Raw genomic sequence first — 17,665 nt, 5'->3', positions numbered from 1 at the left:
ATTACTAGCCACGATGTTTAAATGACATATCAAATATTCATTTTGAAAAACCTCAACATTCAATATCTGGTATTATACCTTGAATATATCCACAATCATGTGTTATTGTTATTGTACACGTAATATAATGAACGTATCTGGTTTGTACGAGGGCGCCTAGCCCCCGAGTTTAAATTTCCGAGTGTTTTATTTGTATTTTAGGCAAAAAAAAGAGAAACACTTTCCCTGTTGTTACAATATGAAACACCAGAAATAAGTAAGCAAGTGCATGTTCATTTTTCCCCAAAACACAGTGCGGTAAGTGGAGTGCGGGTAACTAAATACCTGTACTCCAGTTAACGCACTGTTCATGTATGTGTGTTCACATATTTGTAATAGAAAGAGCACCGAAACACGAGGTTATCTGATTTGTACGAGGGGGCGTAGCCCCCGAGTATTAATCAGATTACCGAGTGTTTTGATGTTCTTTCTCTTTTGTATCATAGTCGAATATAAATACACGTTCCCTGCTTTTACAATATGAAACCCCGTCAAAAATGAACCAATGAACGAATATCTGAATATGATATTTCTGTCGTTTTCCCTTTCTCTGCCGTCACAATATGTAAACCCCAGCAAAAATGAGCCAATCAATGGGCATGCTCTGGAGTGCGGGTAACTAATACCCGCACTCCAGTTAACGCACTGTGCATGTATATGTATACGATTTAACCCCGACACATTTTCAACAGAAAGGTCTCCAAACTATGATACAATCAAAAGAAAGCTCCCCCAAACTATGATATAAACGCTGCCTAGACAGTTCGTTGTAATTTTTGTGTAATTTGATACTCTTTATTTTTAATTCCAGTACTTCTACATTAAATTACAGCTATGTCCCTTACCCTGATTCTTATAAGGCTTTTTCATATTTTGTATAGTGCAATTGTTTTGATACAGCTTTTGTAATGCAGTTGAATAATAAACCTATAAACAGATTACTTGCTTGTTCGTATCATGTTTGGAGGATTGCATGATTATATCACTCTCTATCCTGCCAAAGATCATCCATGGCAGCAGACGCATTTATGATTAATTCCATATAAAAGCCCTACTTATAAAGAATCACTGACCTACTGTTACATATGGTATCCCGCCAGGGCCATCGCGACACACATATCTCGAAGCAACGAAAACACGAACAATGGTGTAAAGTCAAAATAACGAAACCACGGTATTGACAAGTCGAACGTATGACAATGAAAGGTCGAATGCAATGGTGAAAAGTCGAAAAAAAATGAAACCACGATGTAGGAAAATTCGATATAATTCGAGTTTTCACATTTAGTCTTTTCACCATCGTGATTTAGTAATTTCGACTTTTCACCATCGTACTTCCAATTTTTCATTATCTTAGTTTCTTCATTTGGATGTCAAAAAATATTAATGTAAATTCGTAATAAATAAAAACTTGCTTTTGTTTACATCTAAAATCATATGATAGAACTACTTTCAATCCATATTAAGCCCGAGGTTATTATCAATAACAGGCGAGATTTGCCGATTTGTTATTTATGTATAAGTAACTTAATGTACTTTTGTACTTATATGAAATAAAATAATGCTTCAAAACATGTATGAAGCAGATAAGTATCCAGTGTGAAACACAGGTCTTTAATCATCTTGTAAGAGATGTGGCGAAAATGGCGCACCGACTATTCATTTTGTAAACGTTATAAAGGCCCGTTACGCCTGAGAAATGTTTTCTGTTACTCAAAAGCATTTTATTCTTGGGTTTCTGTTTTAGTTGCCAAAAAGTTGGCAATTGCCTGAGCCATCTTTGACTCCTGTTGCTTTTTGGCAACTGATAAAGCAAATTCATTTAGTATTTTGAAGGAAGTCAAGGTCATACTTAATTTACAGTTTGTGGCTTTGGTGACAAACCATTTCATAGTTTCTTTCTTCGGGTGAAAAGAACGTAACATGCTCAAAAACAAATGTAAACAAGCGTTTTAAAACCCATACTAAATAAGGAAGAATTTACTTGTTTCTGAGGCACGACGTGTAAGCACACAAACACTTATGACGGCACATAGAAAACATGTTCCTAGAATTATTATCAATCATTGTTATTGCTTTTTGCAATAAGTTATTAAAAATAATGCCATGGTATAAAATTTCATGTATAATTAAAGTACACTGAAGTTACACGGTTATGAAATTATATCTTTAAATAAAACGCAAGCAGAAAATATATGTGATACATTAGGATGGACAGACTAAAGTAGAAGTATTAAATGTGTTACATAGTATTTCTTAATACTTTTATTTTAACGGTTTAAGAAATCAAACAAGAAATTACGGACCTTATAAAGTAGTTAAAATACAGGAGTAATATAACAAGAAATGATTTCGTCATAGGAAACTTGATTCTGACCAATAATAATAATTTGAGCCACGTCACGACAAAACCAACATAGTGCGTTTGCGACCAGCATTGATCCTGACAGTGCCCCAAGTGGCTAACAGGCAGAGATGAAAGTCACTTTGATGTAAAGACTGACATAGGATCATGAGTTTTGTACATTTTTATTTAGTAGTTAATCGTTTAACATGTTATCACTTGCTTTTCAGTGAGATTATTAACTTACTTTTAAGAAGAAAACGCCTCTAACCCATAATTACATGTTTTTGTACTACATTGTATAAAATTCATTCTTAGTTTTGTAAGAATAAGCTGGCGGTTGGGGTTGGACACTTTAAAGCCCTCGAGTATAGCTGTAGGCAAAGTTAGATAAAGCCCAGTCCAATATAAGCCAATTTCACAAAATAAGGCGATTAAACATGTACAATATTTTTTTCTTCACAATCCCATATGAGACATATCCTTTAGAATATGGACGATAGTTCGCCCCAAACTTAACAGATAAAGTCATTTGAGCAACCCTCAATCTATCTGTGAAGAATGATATAGAATGGAGGCAAGCGTCCTTTTGACTAAAACTACCTTCAGTTAAAAGGCAAAACAAAACAAAACGATTTCTTCTATATCATTTGCTGAATCAGCAATCTTACTATGAATTGTACAGTAATATTTATATTTCACCGGTCCAGGGTATTTCATAAATATAAAAAATATCAAAAAGATGTCATATAGATTAATTTATTAATAATTAATGAATAAACTATTCAATTCTAAGACTTCTAAAACTTCATTTGGTGACTTCGAGGTGTTTTGAAAAGTACATTTGTAATTACATTTTACACTAAAGATTATTATAATAATTATTTTAATGGTCTATCATATACCAAATGTTTTACATTTCCCTACCTGAAAACAGTGCAGACTGAATTTTTGTCTGTTATAATGAAACCGATATATATAACATTGTTTTACAAAAGACATACTTAACATTCCGTAATGTGCAAATGAAACATTAAGTAAAAGAGAGCTAGCCTAAGTCTACACTTTGATTGTTTATAGAAGGGAAATAGCTTTAAGAGGCTATCAAAGGGGAACAACTTCAGTATTGAAGATACATTATGGTACAACAATGTAAAAAAAACAACAAAAAAACCCCAAATTCTTTTAAAAAGCAACAAACAACACCCTAACCCGAGTAATAACAAAACCCCGAGTTTTAACATGCTAAAATGTATCTATGTCATCTTTCACAATGACAAACAGTAAAAGTTCAGCTTTTGCAGCTTTAAACAGTAGTAAATGGATTTTTTTTTCGGTTGGGTTTTAGGTCACATCGCAACTGTAAATGTCATATGGCGACTTTGTGGCTTTACTGATGGAAGACGACCTCATCTGCACCTCCGAGCATAATTTCAGGCACGAGTGAACACATAAGTAAAACAACTGACGTTCCGTAGGCTAGCTTAGCAGCTTCCTCACATGAAAGAAATCGGACGTCTCTGATGGGATCTGAACCCACAGCGGTGTTGGATAAGTTGTTCGAATTCCGTCAGGGGTAAAAGTAGAGAATTATTCCAAACGAAAAGATGACAGACCTTTCTATGTCAACTATAAATAAACACAAAACGTCTAATTGATGTTAACTGTAGCGAATGTCTCGAAAGCCTAATAAAGCAAAGCGTGTGCATCTTATGCCATTCTTGGGTTCTTTTTATTTTCCTGGCCATAAAAGGAAAGTGGCAGTTATAGCATTTCGTCTTTGATACAGGTACCCGTTTATTTCTCATGCAATGATCAGCAGCAGTTTTCATATAAGCTTGAAGTACTCTTCATTATTAAAGATTTGAATACGGCAGTGGCGGAGTAATTGAAGAATTTCGAATCTCGGGATGAAAGTATGGAAGAGTTGTGTAATTCTGCGGGATCCCAACTACAGATGGGGGTAACTCGTACTCAAGTGAATTCTCCTCAATTTGGTAGGCGTACTCTAACTTTTCTACAAAAAAGTAAGGAACAATTAACACATTGTGTGTTATCAATGGATTATTTCCTGTATGATATATGAGGTGTTCGAAGTTTAAACTGATAGTATGTATTTTTTATTAAAGACATTTATTAGGTAACATATTTTAATTCATTTTGTTGAAATACAAACGAACTGTAGAAGAGCCACCATTCGAGAATAAGTGTTTTCTTATAGTCTTATTATTGACAATTGGATAGCATGAATTTTTGGAAACTTTTGCTTTTATAGAAATATAAATATATTCCGCTTACCTAAATCTTCCTTTATCCTTTTATTTTTTAACTTCCTGTTGCGCGCGCAGCATCCCACAATAATAGCTACTACACCGACCGCCAATATTGATACAATCACTATCACAAGAACCCTTTCTTGGTAAACGTCTCTAAAAGCATACAATATATAATTGTAAATTAAAGTCATTAAAATAGTTTATACGACCAAGTTGTTTAGCACTTTTTCATATATCGGAAGCATATTTCATGTAAAATTTATTAGGTTCTCGAAAAATACAACGGCGCTCTCACATACATGTACGCAATAATTATGAAAATTAATTTGTATACGGAAGTACTATGGCGTGTGGAACGTTGCAAAATTCGAAAAATATTTTTATGTAATACAATTTTACAACTATATTATTTTTTTCATTTATGTTCCATAAATTATATATATATCACAGATATATAAACAAATCTTATACATGTATTTAGCAGTTTCCGATAAAAATATGAGGTTACTTACACATTTCTCAAAAAGAACGTCTCCGATTTAAATAAACTTTTGATATTATTCTAAATAAAAACTGGATTCCTGAATTAGACATGCGCATCACAAATGTTTTATTTAGGGTTTTATAATAGTAAATAGTCGGAAATCATGATATTTAATTAACATGTCATCTGCAGAGTTTTCACTGATGGTTCATGCGCATTGACCGGTTCCGAACAATCAAGCGAGTCATTCACGTAACCGACAATAAATATATTATATAAATAAAAATATCACTTGTTTTGGTGAAATTCAGCTTTTATATTGTATAAAAGTATTTATGTTCTATATTTTTATTTATATTTCAAACGCATGTATTTATATGATATGATATGAAATATTTTGTGTGTAAAAATTACACATTTATATTCTATAAAAACCAAAAAAAAAAAAAAAAAAAATATTCGTTCAATACTGCGTCATGGGTAACACGATAAGGATAACATGACAGCACGTTAACGAAAAATTTAATGCGATAGTACGATATATTATCGCATTATCATTATCGCATCATCGTAATTTCTATTTTCGCTTTCGCACTGTCGCGTATCTAATGCAGGGTATCACTTAAATTACATAGTGACTTATATATAGTTTAATAGTGAATAGTATTTCTGACTCAGGGGCAAGATGCTGTGATCTGATACTACCCATACACGTCCCCTCCGGTCCTTCTAATGATACTACCTATATCCCGTCCCCTCCAGTCCTTCTACTGATACTACCCATACCCCGTCCCCTCCAGTCCTACTGATACTACCCATACCCCGCCCCCTCCAGTCCTTCTACTGATACTACCCATACCCCACCACCTCCAGTCCTTCTACTGATACTACCTATACCCCGTCCCCTCCAGTCCTTCTACTGATACTACCCATACCCCGTCCCCTCCAGTCCTACTGATACTACCATACCCCGCCCCCTCCAGTCCTTCTACTGATACTTACCCATACCCCACCACCTCCAGTCCTTCTACTGATACTACCTATACCCCGTCCCCTCCAGTCCTTCTACTGATACTACCCATACCCCGTCCCCTCCAGTCTTTCTACTGATACTACCCATACCCACCACCTCCAGTCCTTCTACTGATACTACCTATACCCCGTCCCCTCCAGTCCTTCTAATGATACTACCCATACCGCCCCCTCCAGTCCTTCTACTGACACTACCCATACCCCACCACCTCCAGTCCTTCTACTGATAGTACCTATACCCCGCCCCCTCCAGTCCTTCTACTGATACTACCTATACCCCGCCACCTCCAGTCCTTCTACTGATACTACCCATACCCCGCCCCCTCCAGTCCTTCTACTGATACTACCCATACCCCGTCCCCTCCCGTCCCTTCTACTGATACTACCATACCCCGTCCTTCTACTGATACTACCCATACCCCGCCCCCTCCAGTCCTTCTACTGATACTACCCATACCCCCGTCCCCTCCCGTCCTTCTACTGATACTACCCATACCGCTTCCCATAAAATAATATGCAAACATCTAACATGATAATTAACTACAGAAAATATTGTTGTTGAATAGACATTAGATATACGGAAGCTCCCAAAGATTGTCAAATTTAAACATACTGTTGATGTTTTAAGTGTTTAAATACATAAGCAAGTTATAAAAGTGAAAACATACTCGTGATCATTGCACGTGCAAAGCTTCTCTGTTTCACCATCACACACGCAGTCCCCATTGTCACCTGACCCATCACAGACACCTACAAAATATGACGTGCACATGCATTATTGAACTTACGCATTTTAACCAAATAGAAAATATAACATGCATGTATATATTACATATAATAGGTTTGTTTGTTTGTTTGATTGGGTTTTACGTCACACCGACACAGTATAGGTCATATGGCGACGTTCCAGCTTTACTGGTGGAGGAAGACCTCGGTAGAGTAGATCCACCGATGTTCCCTAAGCTAGCTGGATAGCTTCTTGGCATGAAAGAAACCAAAGTCCCTGTCGGGATTCAAACCACAAGGTGGGAAGGACAAGGCAAAAAGCACGTAGAATATAGCAGTGATTAATGTATTCATATAAAGAAATTTTGCTTATGAAATATTACGCCGTAAATATATCTTATATATATATATATTTATTATCTATTAAGAAATTCAAATAATATTGAAGCAGACGATATTAAAATAAACTTACTTATAAAGGAAAATAAAAGCAGGTAACAAACTATCCAATCCATATTTTACGCCAGAATAATATTCAGTGAGCCTGGATTTTGACTTTTTATTAATTTTCTCCTTTTATATAAGTGTTTAATCCGATGGAACGTGACTGGTAAATTTATTTTTAAATTCTACAAATGTTAAACTAACATACATATATGTTCTATTTTCATAGCCAAGTAAACATTAGTTCATGCGAATAATTCAATACAGTTTTCGATATCATTCGAATATTAATCTTAAAAAACATATGACTTATGTTTGTTTTATATATTTGATAGAACGACATATTAACAGCTAAGTAGAAAGTTAATTAAAACGCTTTTTTAAGTTATGCTTTAGTCATTGAATCCTTGGGGCCATTAAAGTTCAATTAATTAATTATTGATTAATTAATTAATTTTATCTTGAAGGGTGGAGGAATGGTTTGCGTCACACCAACACAGTATAGGTCATATGGCGACTTTAGAGGAATACTTAAGGGGTCCTTCTGTGCATTATTTCAGACACGAACAAACCAACGACGTTCCGTAAGCTAGCTGGATAGCTTCCTCACATAAAATAATAAAAATTTCCTGTCGAGACTCGAACCCAGAGTGGTGAGCGGCAAGTGGTTTGAAGTCAACAACCTTAACCACCCGCTCACGGACGTCCCCGACCACAAACAGTATAAATTCTGAAGAGAAAACCCCTATAGGAGACAAAGAGAGTTAGTTATTGCTGAGAGATTGAACTTTTTGACAAACTTCTGGAAAAAAATGACGTAATTATAATTATACTAGTATGTAAAGAGTTTATTGCTCTACTGAGGTCCGCTCTGCACAGGTTACACTGTACTAATGGAACCAGCTAGACTGATAAGTAATAAATTATTTTCTTTTCTTTGTATATACCTATAATTCTTAAAACATGAATATAAGGAGATCTGTAAATTTCAATACAGGTATGTAACCATTGAATTTTCTAAAACCAAGTGATTAGCTCGATGAAAGCGATACGATGTTAACATTGAAATAATTATTATAAAAACATGCTAAAATCGTCACAACTGAAATGTAATTGTTAATTGCAATACATGTATATTGAAAAGGAAAAAAAGTTATTACTGTGCGACTGAAGTTTGTTGTTTAAAGTCATAGCTTAAGATCTTAAAAAGGTATTTAAGAATATTTTCCTCAAGAAAATTCTCTTTTCATTTTGATTTGTGCTTTCGGAGCGACCTTTAAGTAAATTTATCTAAAATCTACTACTAATCAATGGGTAATTTCAATCTCTGAACGTGACACGGATCGTATACAATATTGACTTAGGTGAACTCAGTACTTTATGTTCACAAAGAATCAAAAACAACTTGAACACTATTTGTTAATTTATAAAGGCTTATGACATTTTCATTTCGCCTTGATTGTGAAACAAACTATTTCCCTTAAACCTTATATCTTCTCCTTAACATTACTAAGAAGAAACAACCAAACACAAATTTCATAAATTCATATTTAATTGCGGAAAGCAGTTGGGTCGCTATACTGAACTCTGAAAGAATAAAAAGGAATCTTATAACAGTTTTCTATCACATCAAGTATATACTGATTATCCCTTCTCCTCTCCATTTTTTGACTAGGGGCCTAGTAACCTTAGTAAAAATATAACAAGCGCTGCTCAAACCAAATGGGAGTACAAGAAACTTGTAATAAGAAATCTTACTATCTTTATCAACCCATGAAAATCCCAAAATTTCGGTATGTGGCGGATAAATCTCAATGAAATGGTACGCACTAGTGGTGTCGAATTTATCATGTGACAATCTTTCTTTAAGAAAGATAAGCTATTCTTAAATCCTCAAATTTGACCGACTGTTTCCAAATATGCTTGTTGACTGCTCTTAAATCTAAAATCAATCGTTTCTTACTAGAATTTTCAGACACTGTTAAAGGGTTGACAATAAACGGTGGAGCTGAACATTTTTCTATAAGAGCACGGTCTAATAAATCTTGAATCGCCTCGGAAACGAACTGAATTTCGTTTGCAGCAGACCTGTTATTTTTCAAAAATGTCTCAGGTGGCAAAGAATGAAAAGGAATCTTATAACCGTTTTCTATCACATCAAGTATATACTGATTAGTACCAATTGAACGCCAAAAATCAATATGCTGCCTTAAACGGCCCCTAACAATAATTTTCTTTTGGCCTTGTTCATACTCAAAATAGTCTCTGGTAAATCTTTGATTCATCTTTCAAAGTGTCAATGTTCTTTAGCTCGTTTGCTTGTCGTTGGGTTCTACCGCCTGTATTTGGACAGTCCCGCCGGAAGTGGCCGAGGTTTCCAAATGCGTAGCATGGCCCTGATGCTGTACCGTAGGTCGCGCCTGAACCTGCCCCGTAGAATCCACGAAAGGACTGCATTCTCTGAAACGTATGTTGCTGCCGTGATTGAAATGAAGGTGCAGGTGCTCCCCATGTTTTGCCGTGATAGTAGCCAGATGTGCAAGGATGATTATCGTAAGACTTGCCCCCTTGCCGCCCCTGGAACTCGATCTTTTTAAGCGCACGATTTTCTGCCTTGTTGATTTTGGCATCATCTTCTGAGTCGCTTGCGATTGGATTTGCCTCGTATGATCTGACTGTGTCCCAGCAGCCCCCGGGACTTCCATCGGCGATTCTAAGCAACTTGTTGCGCTTTCTCAGTGAGTTTTGATAACAACTCCTTCGAATAATCGAATTTACAATGTTCAATAGCCCAAGCACTCTGTTTGGCTAATTCTTCGAGCTCTGAATTGAAAATAAATTGAATCTTGTTACCCTGGAATTTCCAGACGAGTTCTTGTTCTGATCTCAACTTCTGAAGCCAAGTTGAAAATGTTGCCCTGAAGTTCTTGTTTCAATGATTGAACTTCTTCCCGCTGAGTTTGTAATTTGTCAAGAACACGTTGAAGTTGGTTTTCAACCCGTGAAGTTTCGCCCGGTGAAGACAAGCCGCCATTTATGCCGCCGTTTGCCACGTTGCCATTTTCCATCATACAAAAATAATAGACGTGTAGAATGGTCAGTAACCCAAAGCTGAACTGACACATAACTTGACTACCCGCACGAAAACTTCGTGCGCTAATCGCAACCCCTATCGGAGACTTGACACGATTGAAGGGAAAATAATTTCTTTCTAATTCGTCTGCTCAAACGAAAGAAATTATATAAGGTTAAATATTTACACGCTTACAGGACGTATCTTATATGAGATCCGTTCTACATTTCTTACAGTACAGATCAGTCTATATTTCACCAATTTTAAGACGGGTGTACATGTATATATTTCTTTCAGGACGATCACTTGTAAGGCGGAGTATACATGCCTTTAAACCATTGTTAAGGGACATCTACCAAAGCGATGTGTCAATAAATTTCATGTGATATAATGTTGTTATATCAAACAGCACAATTGGTGTGGAATACTTAGGAGTTTCGGCTACGGTTTAATTCAATAAGATAACAAGTCAAATTTCTGTGAAAATCTTAACATGTTTTTTATTAAAACCAAAGCATAATTTATCAATGTCTAATTGTATGACAACAAAGAAATCATTGCACTCATCAAACATACTATATAATTACAAATAAGAGCCGCGTCACGACAAAACCAACATAATGCGTTTGCGATCAGCATGGATCCTGACAGGCCTGCGCATCCGCGCAGTCTGATCAGGATCCATGATGTTCGCTATCAGTTTCTCTACTTGTACTAGGGTTGGTAAGCCTGATCAGACTGCGCGGATGCGCAGGCTGGTCTGGATCCAGGCTGGTCGCAAACCCAATATATTGGTTTTGCCATGGCACGGCTCATATAACAATGTGAAATGACTGATACACTTTATAAGTATTGAAAAAAAAACAACATGAGAAACATATGCTTAACCCATTCATCACAGATATCAATGGTTCTTATTCAAAAGTTGCATGTCTGAATATGAGCACTGTTAGATTATTTCAAGTGGTATTCAGATTAAAAGTGGATTTGTCTACAATGGGTATACTTTCAATAAGCATTTCAAATATTGATAAAAAAATATACAGGAAATGTATCATTTGGATAGTTGTTAAGTATATTTCTTGAAAAACAAAACAAAATCATAACAATGCTGATAAGAGTTCTAAGGGAATTTAGTGTGATCATTTATGTGACCAATTATAATACTGTGTTCAATAAAAATTTATTATCTGCTATATATTATTATGATACATTAGATCATGTATCACCCTGATATGTCACCTTCTCAAAATAAAGTTATTATTATTATTACTATTATTATTATCTCACAAATACCAACAACATCCAAATATAATTCTTTCATAGTTTGTAGTCATGTATCATACAGAGTAATTTATGGTATTAGACTTTCCATTACAGAACAATTCACTTTAAAGACACCCTTGATTTTAAAAGGAGTCTTCACAAAAAGTCACTAACACAGCAATGAATAACATTGTTATATTTGTTTTGTCTGCCTTAAAATTAATTACACAACTCAAAAAATGCATACCACTTGAACTATCTATCAGTACTAATGTTACATCTTTACAAAATGACATTATTACATCACAAATACATAATACAGCAACAAATAATTTATAAACAGAAGGACAGGAGGATAAATGTGGTCTATGTAAAGTTCTTAGAAAATAATTCTTAGCCAATGAGAAACTGCATAGAAGACCTAACCAATATAATTTCATAAAGTTAAGGAGAGTTATGTAACATACTTGTATCAATTATATGAACAAGAATCATTCCAAAAAATAAATGCAGCCTTTTGAATCAAAATTGAGGTATTGCATATTCGTTTAACCTTAAATTCTGCTCAAGATTAATTTTGCATAAACAAATAAAACTGTGTATAATTCAAAATGAACTTCTTTTCTTGAACCATAACTTTTCAGGAGTATAGACCAGTATGTCAATTAAGGGTATGTGTCACTAACATTAAATGATATAATAAATTCAATACTGTAAAAACAAAAAAAACATATGAGCCGTGCCATGACAAAACCAACGTAATGCCTTTGCGACCAGCATGGATCCAGACCAGCCTGCGCATCCGCGCAGTCTGATCAGGATCCATGCTGTTCGCTATCAGATTCTCTATTTGTAATAGGGTTGATAAGCGAACAGCATGGATCTTGATCAGACTGCGCAGATGCGCAGGCTGGTCTGGATCCATGCTGGTTGCAAACCCACTATGTTGGTTTTGTCGTGACACGGCTCATACAGAGAAACAAAATAGCACATGAAGAAGTAATAATAGATAGCAAGGAAAAAACAAAAGAAGATAGTAAATAAAACAAGCATTTAAGTAAACTGTGAAAGTAAATAAAAACAAAAACATTCAGTAAATTGTATCAGTTTTGATGCAACAATTATGTTACCTATATGTTACTTATTCTTTTATTAACTTAAGGAAATCTGTAATTTCCAGTAAATCATTTTGTTGGATATCCTAGTGAATTAATAAATGTGTAAATATTGAAGTTTCCTGTAAGTATAAAGCAAAATATTTATTGCTACAACAATAAAATCTGGACAAAATAAAATGGCTAAAATGTTTTAATATTTTGCTATAGATTTGAAAATATTTTGTAACAGTGTAACATTTTATAACAGTATCCGAATTGTACATTTCTATTGTTTTTATCAATATTTGAAATATATATAGAAAATGTGCCCAGTGTAGACCAATACACATTAATTAACATCAATCTTAAGTGCCGTCATGGCCGAGTTGTTAAGGCACCAGACTAATAATATAAAATTTGCTAGACTTGTGGGTTCAAACCCTGTCAGAGGCAAATCATTGTTTCCTTGAGCAAGAAACTTTACACTCATTGCTCAATACTAGTTGGTTCCAAGAACGGATTCAAAAGTGTGTCTTTAAGCTTAAAGCTCCCTACACAATCGAACTTAAATACATTCTGTATAAACCAACTTCAACAGATTATAAATGTAATTATATTTCTGGGGAGAATAGAAAAAAATTTAACAAATAAATAAACAAAACTTTTCATTTATGCACTATTCTTAATTCTAAAATATGAAAAAAGATAGCTTGAAATCTAAACTTAACTAAACTACATGTTAATGTCATATGCCGATCAATGAAAAAAATACTACCAACTAAGCTTGAATAAGAATCATTTAAACAGCTATTCTAAACAATAAAATAAAATGTTGTTGTTTAAATAATTGAACACAATATATTGTAAGCTATTTGCTTCTACTATAAATAAATTAATAAACCTAGCATTCTACAAAATATCACAAACACACATGAAAAACAACAACAATGAGACATGATATCAGCAAATGAAATGAAAAAAAAAAACAACAACAAAACAGTTAAATGCTCACTACAACTGGTTAATTTTGAACAGTTTCTTCATTTACAAAATACGCTATCCATATAAAACATGGAAGCCTGTCAAAAAATAACGACTTATAAAAGTATTTCAAACGTTTGAATGTTAAGTTGCAAACTAATAGAGGAAGCTTTAACTTTGAAATTTGACTAGAAAAACTTCAGAAAAGGAGTGGATGATTAAGACAATTATATTCATATTCAAATCTAATTGGAGATCTTGAAAATCACAATGAGGCCAATTATTTTAGCTCATTTCTACGTAAGTTTAACAGGCACTTTGAAACGGATATTAAAACAATTCAATTGAAAAAAAAAATCACCTTTACATAAAGTTTTATAATTTTAGAATGGTTTTTAAGAGGAATCCTTTCCTCTTTTTTGTGTTATCCCTGGTATTGGTGGGCACTACATGGCTCATATATTTATATTTTGTCGTATACTTATATCATGTGATATTTCTAGTCTCTTTAATATTTTGATTATTGTTATATGTATTGTATCATTATGCATCATTATGTCATTGCCATGTCATGTACACTTTTACCTAATAAAATTATTATTATTATTATTTAGTAAGATAAATATATCCACAAAATGAATACGGCTTAAACAATAGTATAAAATAACTTTGTCTTTCTCCATAACCTACATTTTAACATTTATCCTGCTAAATTAAGGAAATTTAACTATTTAATGGAGTAAAATATAAAAATTATAAAATTAAAGCAGCCAGAAGTGTAGGTCAGTACAGACCTAGTGCTTAGTACTTGTGGCAAATCCCTGTTATTTTATACACTGTATCAAAAGAATTAAAGCTGCACGCCTCTAGATGTGCGAAAATATTCAATGAAAAACACACTTGAGAAAAATGTATTCAAATCTTAGGAAAGATCCATAGCTTAAGTAATACATGATATGTGTGGTTAATTTAAGATTTCGAAGTATTTATCACCATATTTAAAATACATTTTCAAAATTTTCATGAAATCTGGAGGTGTGCAGCTTTAACATTTTGTCTTGAGTCTAAATTCAGTGAATGAAAGTGTGATTTTTCATGAAAAATTATGATAAATAAATGCAATGAACAGCAAAATAAATGTTCTGCAGGAAGTTCACAGATAGGAATACTCTTCTGTAAAAATCCATAATACACTTATGGGTCTTGATTAGAATTATGGCCAAGACGACATGTTTGAAATTTTTATTTCATTAGCCTTATCTAATTGAAAAACAATCAATGTTGATGTCTATGTAGGGTCAGACAGGAGTGCATAACTTTTCTTTAATTTTTTATTAGCTAAATCAAAAGTTATATTTCTGACTTCAGACTGACTGAATAATTCATGCAATATCCACTAGTGATATACTTCAATAACAATCTCAGGAAATTCACTACCACATAATAAAATCAGATGATTTTACATGTGCTTACTTCATTTAATCATTATAGTGTTTAATATCATGAACATAATTATGTTACTACAATAAGTATATTTCTTACATATCAGACAGGATTATCTATTGTTTACACCGGTGCTAAAAAAACCTGTCTTAACCCTCCATGTAAGATAAGTCGAGTGTTATAAATGACCTCATTCACATTTGTCTTTCATGAATGAAATGCGTTCTTAGGATGATGCCATAATGAAGCTGTAAATTTATACGCTTCTATAAAAAATAAGTGCTGAATGAAAATATTAGTTTTTGCAATTCATTCCTAAACACATTTAATGTAAAATGCAAGAAAAAGAATCAAACACCGGCTGTTGTTGCAGACATAAATGTCCAGCTATCGGGTAACTGTTTTGCGGTAACTCAGACAGAGCCTCGTTACTGCCATAAACAGTTACCCTCGCGCTAGATACTCCAGTCTGTACCGGCAACCGGTGTAAGATTCTTATAATCTACACTGTACATAGATCACAACATATCAACACTACACTACTGGTTCACACCACAAATCCACATTACAGGTAGATATAAAATTATAAAAGTGGTATGATATTTCATGTGATTTGGAAACCCTGCCCCTGCCCCCATGTTTATCTCAGAATGATGTTTCATTAACATGTTTTTTTCATTAAAATTGTAGAAGAAAAAAAACACCACCAAAATTAAATATTGAAGATTAATACTTTTATGTAGTTTTCTATAAACAAAGAGCCATTTAGTGATTTTATAATAAAAATCACTATGCAATTCTCAATTATCAATACAAAAGTACATTTAGATAAATAAGTACATTTGTCTTCTTATTCAGCCTCTTTCTGACAATGTGATTTCTAAAAATAGAATGTAACTACTTGCCCCCTGCCTTGTGAAAATCTAAAATTTATAACAATTAAATACCAACTCTAACCATACAAATAACTTCCTTATGCACAATAAATGGAAACGAAAAGTGAAAAAAAAGAAAAACTGAGTAATTTTGAAAAACTAATCTTATGAAACACAATTCAATAGATTTGTTTTGCCAGCATTACTCACCCTCCATTCAGAGTGAATCATAAGGAAACTACATGGTACATTTGTATGCTGAATAAGATTTTCCAAATGTATAAAGTTTCTCTTAATATTAATCTAAAATTGCAAGTACATGTATATAACATTTGAAACAGTAAAAAAATAGCTTTTTCAGTTCTACCTTTTTTTTGAAACACAAGAACAGTGTGTGCATATTTTACATTCATTTTAAAAAAATAAAACCCAGGACCCCTTTGTATATCATTTTGTGCACAGGTGCACACACTGACAAACTTTTTATAAGAAAGAATATAAAATAAACAATGAAAATATATTTTTCAACATCAAATTCATGTTAGCAGGAATAGGGTTTCCAAATCTTGAAATTTTCTTCAACTTAGATATGTATGTTACATGTAACATGTTACAATCATTTATACACAATGCATTCTATCATACTAAACTTGTGGAGATCACCTACTAGTATAAGTTATAATACCCTCGTTGAATTAATTGACACTCATTCTGTGGAAAAAATACAAGATACATAAAACTGCATGTATAACTATCATCATAAACTTATCAGAGTTTAAATATAATCATATATATCACATATCCATGAAGTGTTGTTAATATTAAGACACTGCAAATATTAAAATCAATCAAAGACACAACACACATAAATTTAGTGTTTCTTCTTGTCTAAACATTCACTCATTTGTTTTAAAAATCTTTTACTAGTCTAGCCCAGTCCACCTTGATACCATATTCAAAAACTCTTAAAAAAATGCTATTTTTTTCTGAAACCGTTTTTTCCCCTCTTATTTTGTAAACTTTTGGAATAAACTTATAAACCAGAGACATTTTATAACTCTATTTGTTACATAAACACAGGTGTGTGTGTGTGTATCAATGACTTTACAAACCTTTCAAATCTTGTTATAATAAACAAAACTGCAAAAATATAACGGTAGATGTTACTAAAGACACTACACACGCTTGTGTGGACATCTTCACTGTTCATTAACAAAGCTAATGGCCAATGAAAATGCCTACTTCAACATGAAAAATGCATTTTTCACTGCCCAATAAAAATCATATTGGCCAATGATAAAGCATATTTTTCATTCCTTTAAGATAATATTGGCAAGTGAATAAAAATCTTCATGTTCAATAACACTGATATTGGCTCCACATTCAATTCTTCACTATTTTGTAACACTATTATTTATTACCAGTAAAAAATAACTTATTCTTCACTTTCTTTAACAATAACATTGACCAATAATAATACAAGTATTTTTCACTATTCTAGAACACTATTACTGGTTTGTTAACAAGAGCTGTCGGTAGGACAGCATGCTCGACTATTCTTAGTGCTTGATAGTAAAAAAAATGC

At 33.4% G+C, this 17,665-nt stretch overlaps 1 protein-coding gene across 1 annotated transcript; it reads right to left on the bottom strand.

Annotated features, from left to right (window-relative positions):
- Positions 1–3,485: 3,485 nt before the first annotated feature.
- On the bottom strand, positions 3,486–7,543 carry LOC132720310 (uncharacterized). The gene is made up of 4 exons (XM_060704428.1): positions 7,374–7,543; positions 6,844–6,925; positions 4,682–4,812; positions 3,486–4,400 (listed from the first exon to the last, which is right to left on the bottom strand). The coding sequence occupies exons 1-4, from the start codon at positions 7,414–7,416 to the stop codon at positions 4,240–4,242; spliced, it is 417 nt and encodes a 138-aa protein (XP_060560411.1). The 5' UTR covers positions 7,417–7,543; the 3' UTR covers positions 3,486–4,239.
- Between the last annotated feature and the right edge of the window lie 10,122 nt (positions 7,544–17,665).

Source organism: Ruditapes philippinarum, unplaced genomic scaffold (assembly GCF_026571515.1).
Source record: "Ruditapes philippinarum isolate M1 unplaced genomic scaffold, ASM2657151v2 ctg6987_1_1_1_1, whole genome shotgun sequence".
Classification (NCBI taxonomy): Eukaryota; Metazoa; Mollusca; class Bivalvia; order Venerida; family Veneridae; genus Ruditapes; species Ruditapes philippinarum.
Note: the sequence above shows the minus strand (reverse complement) of the source record. Positions and strands in the feature narration are given on the sequence as shown.

Coding starts and splice junctions, on each gene's coding strand:
- LOC132720310 (XM_060704428.1), bottom strand. CDS start 7,416: ATGGATTGGATAGTTTGTTACCTGCTTTTATTTTCCTTTATAA. Junction 6,926..7,373: donor GCTTTTATTTTCCTTTATAA/GTAAGTTTATTT, acceptor CATATTTTGTAG/GTGTCTGTGATGGGTCAGGT. Junction 4,401..4,681: donor AAGGATAAAGGAAGATTTAG/GTAAGCGGAATA, acceptor ACTTTTTTGTAG/AAAAGTTAGAGTACGCCTAC.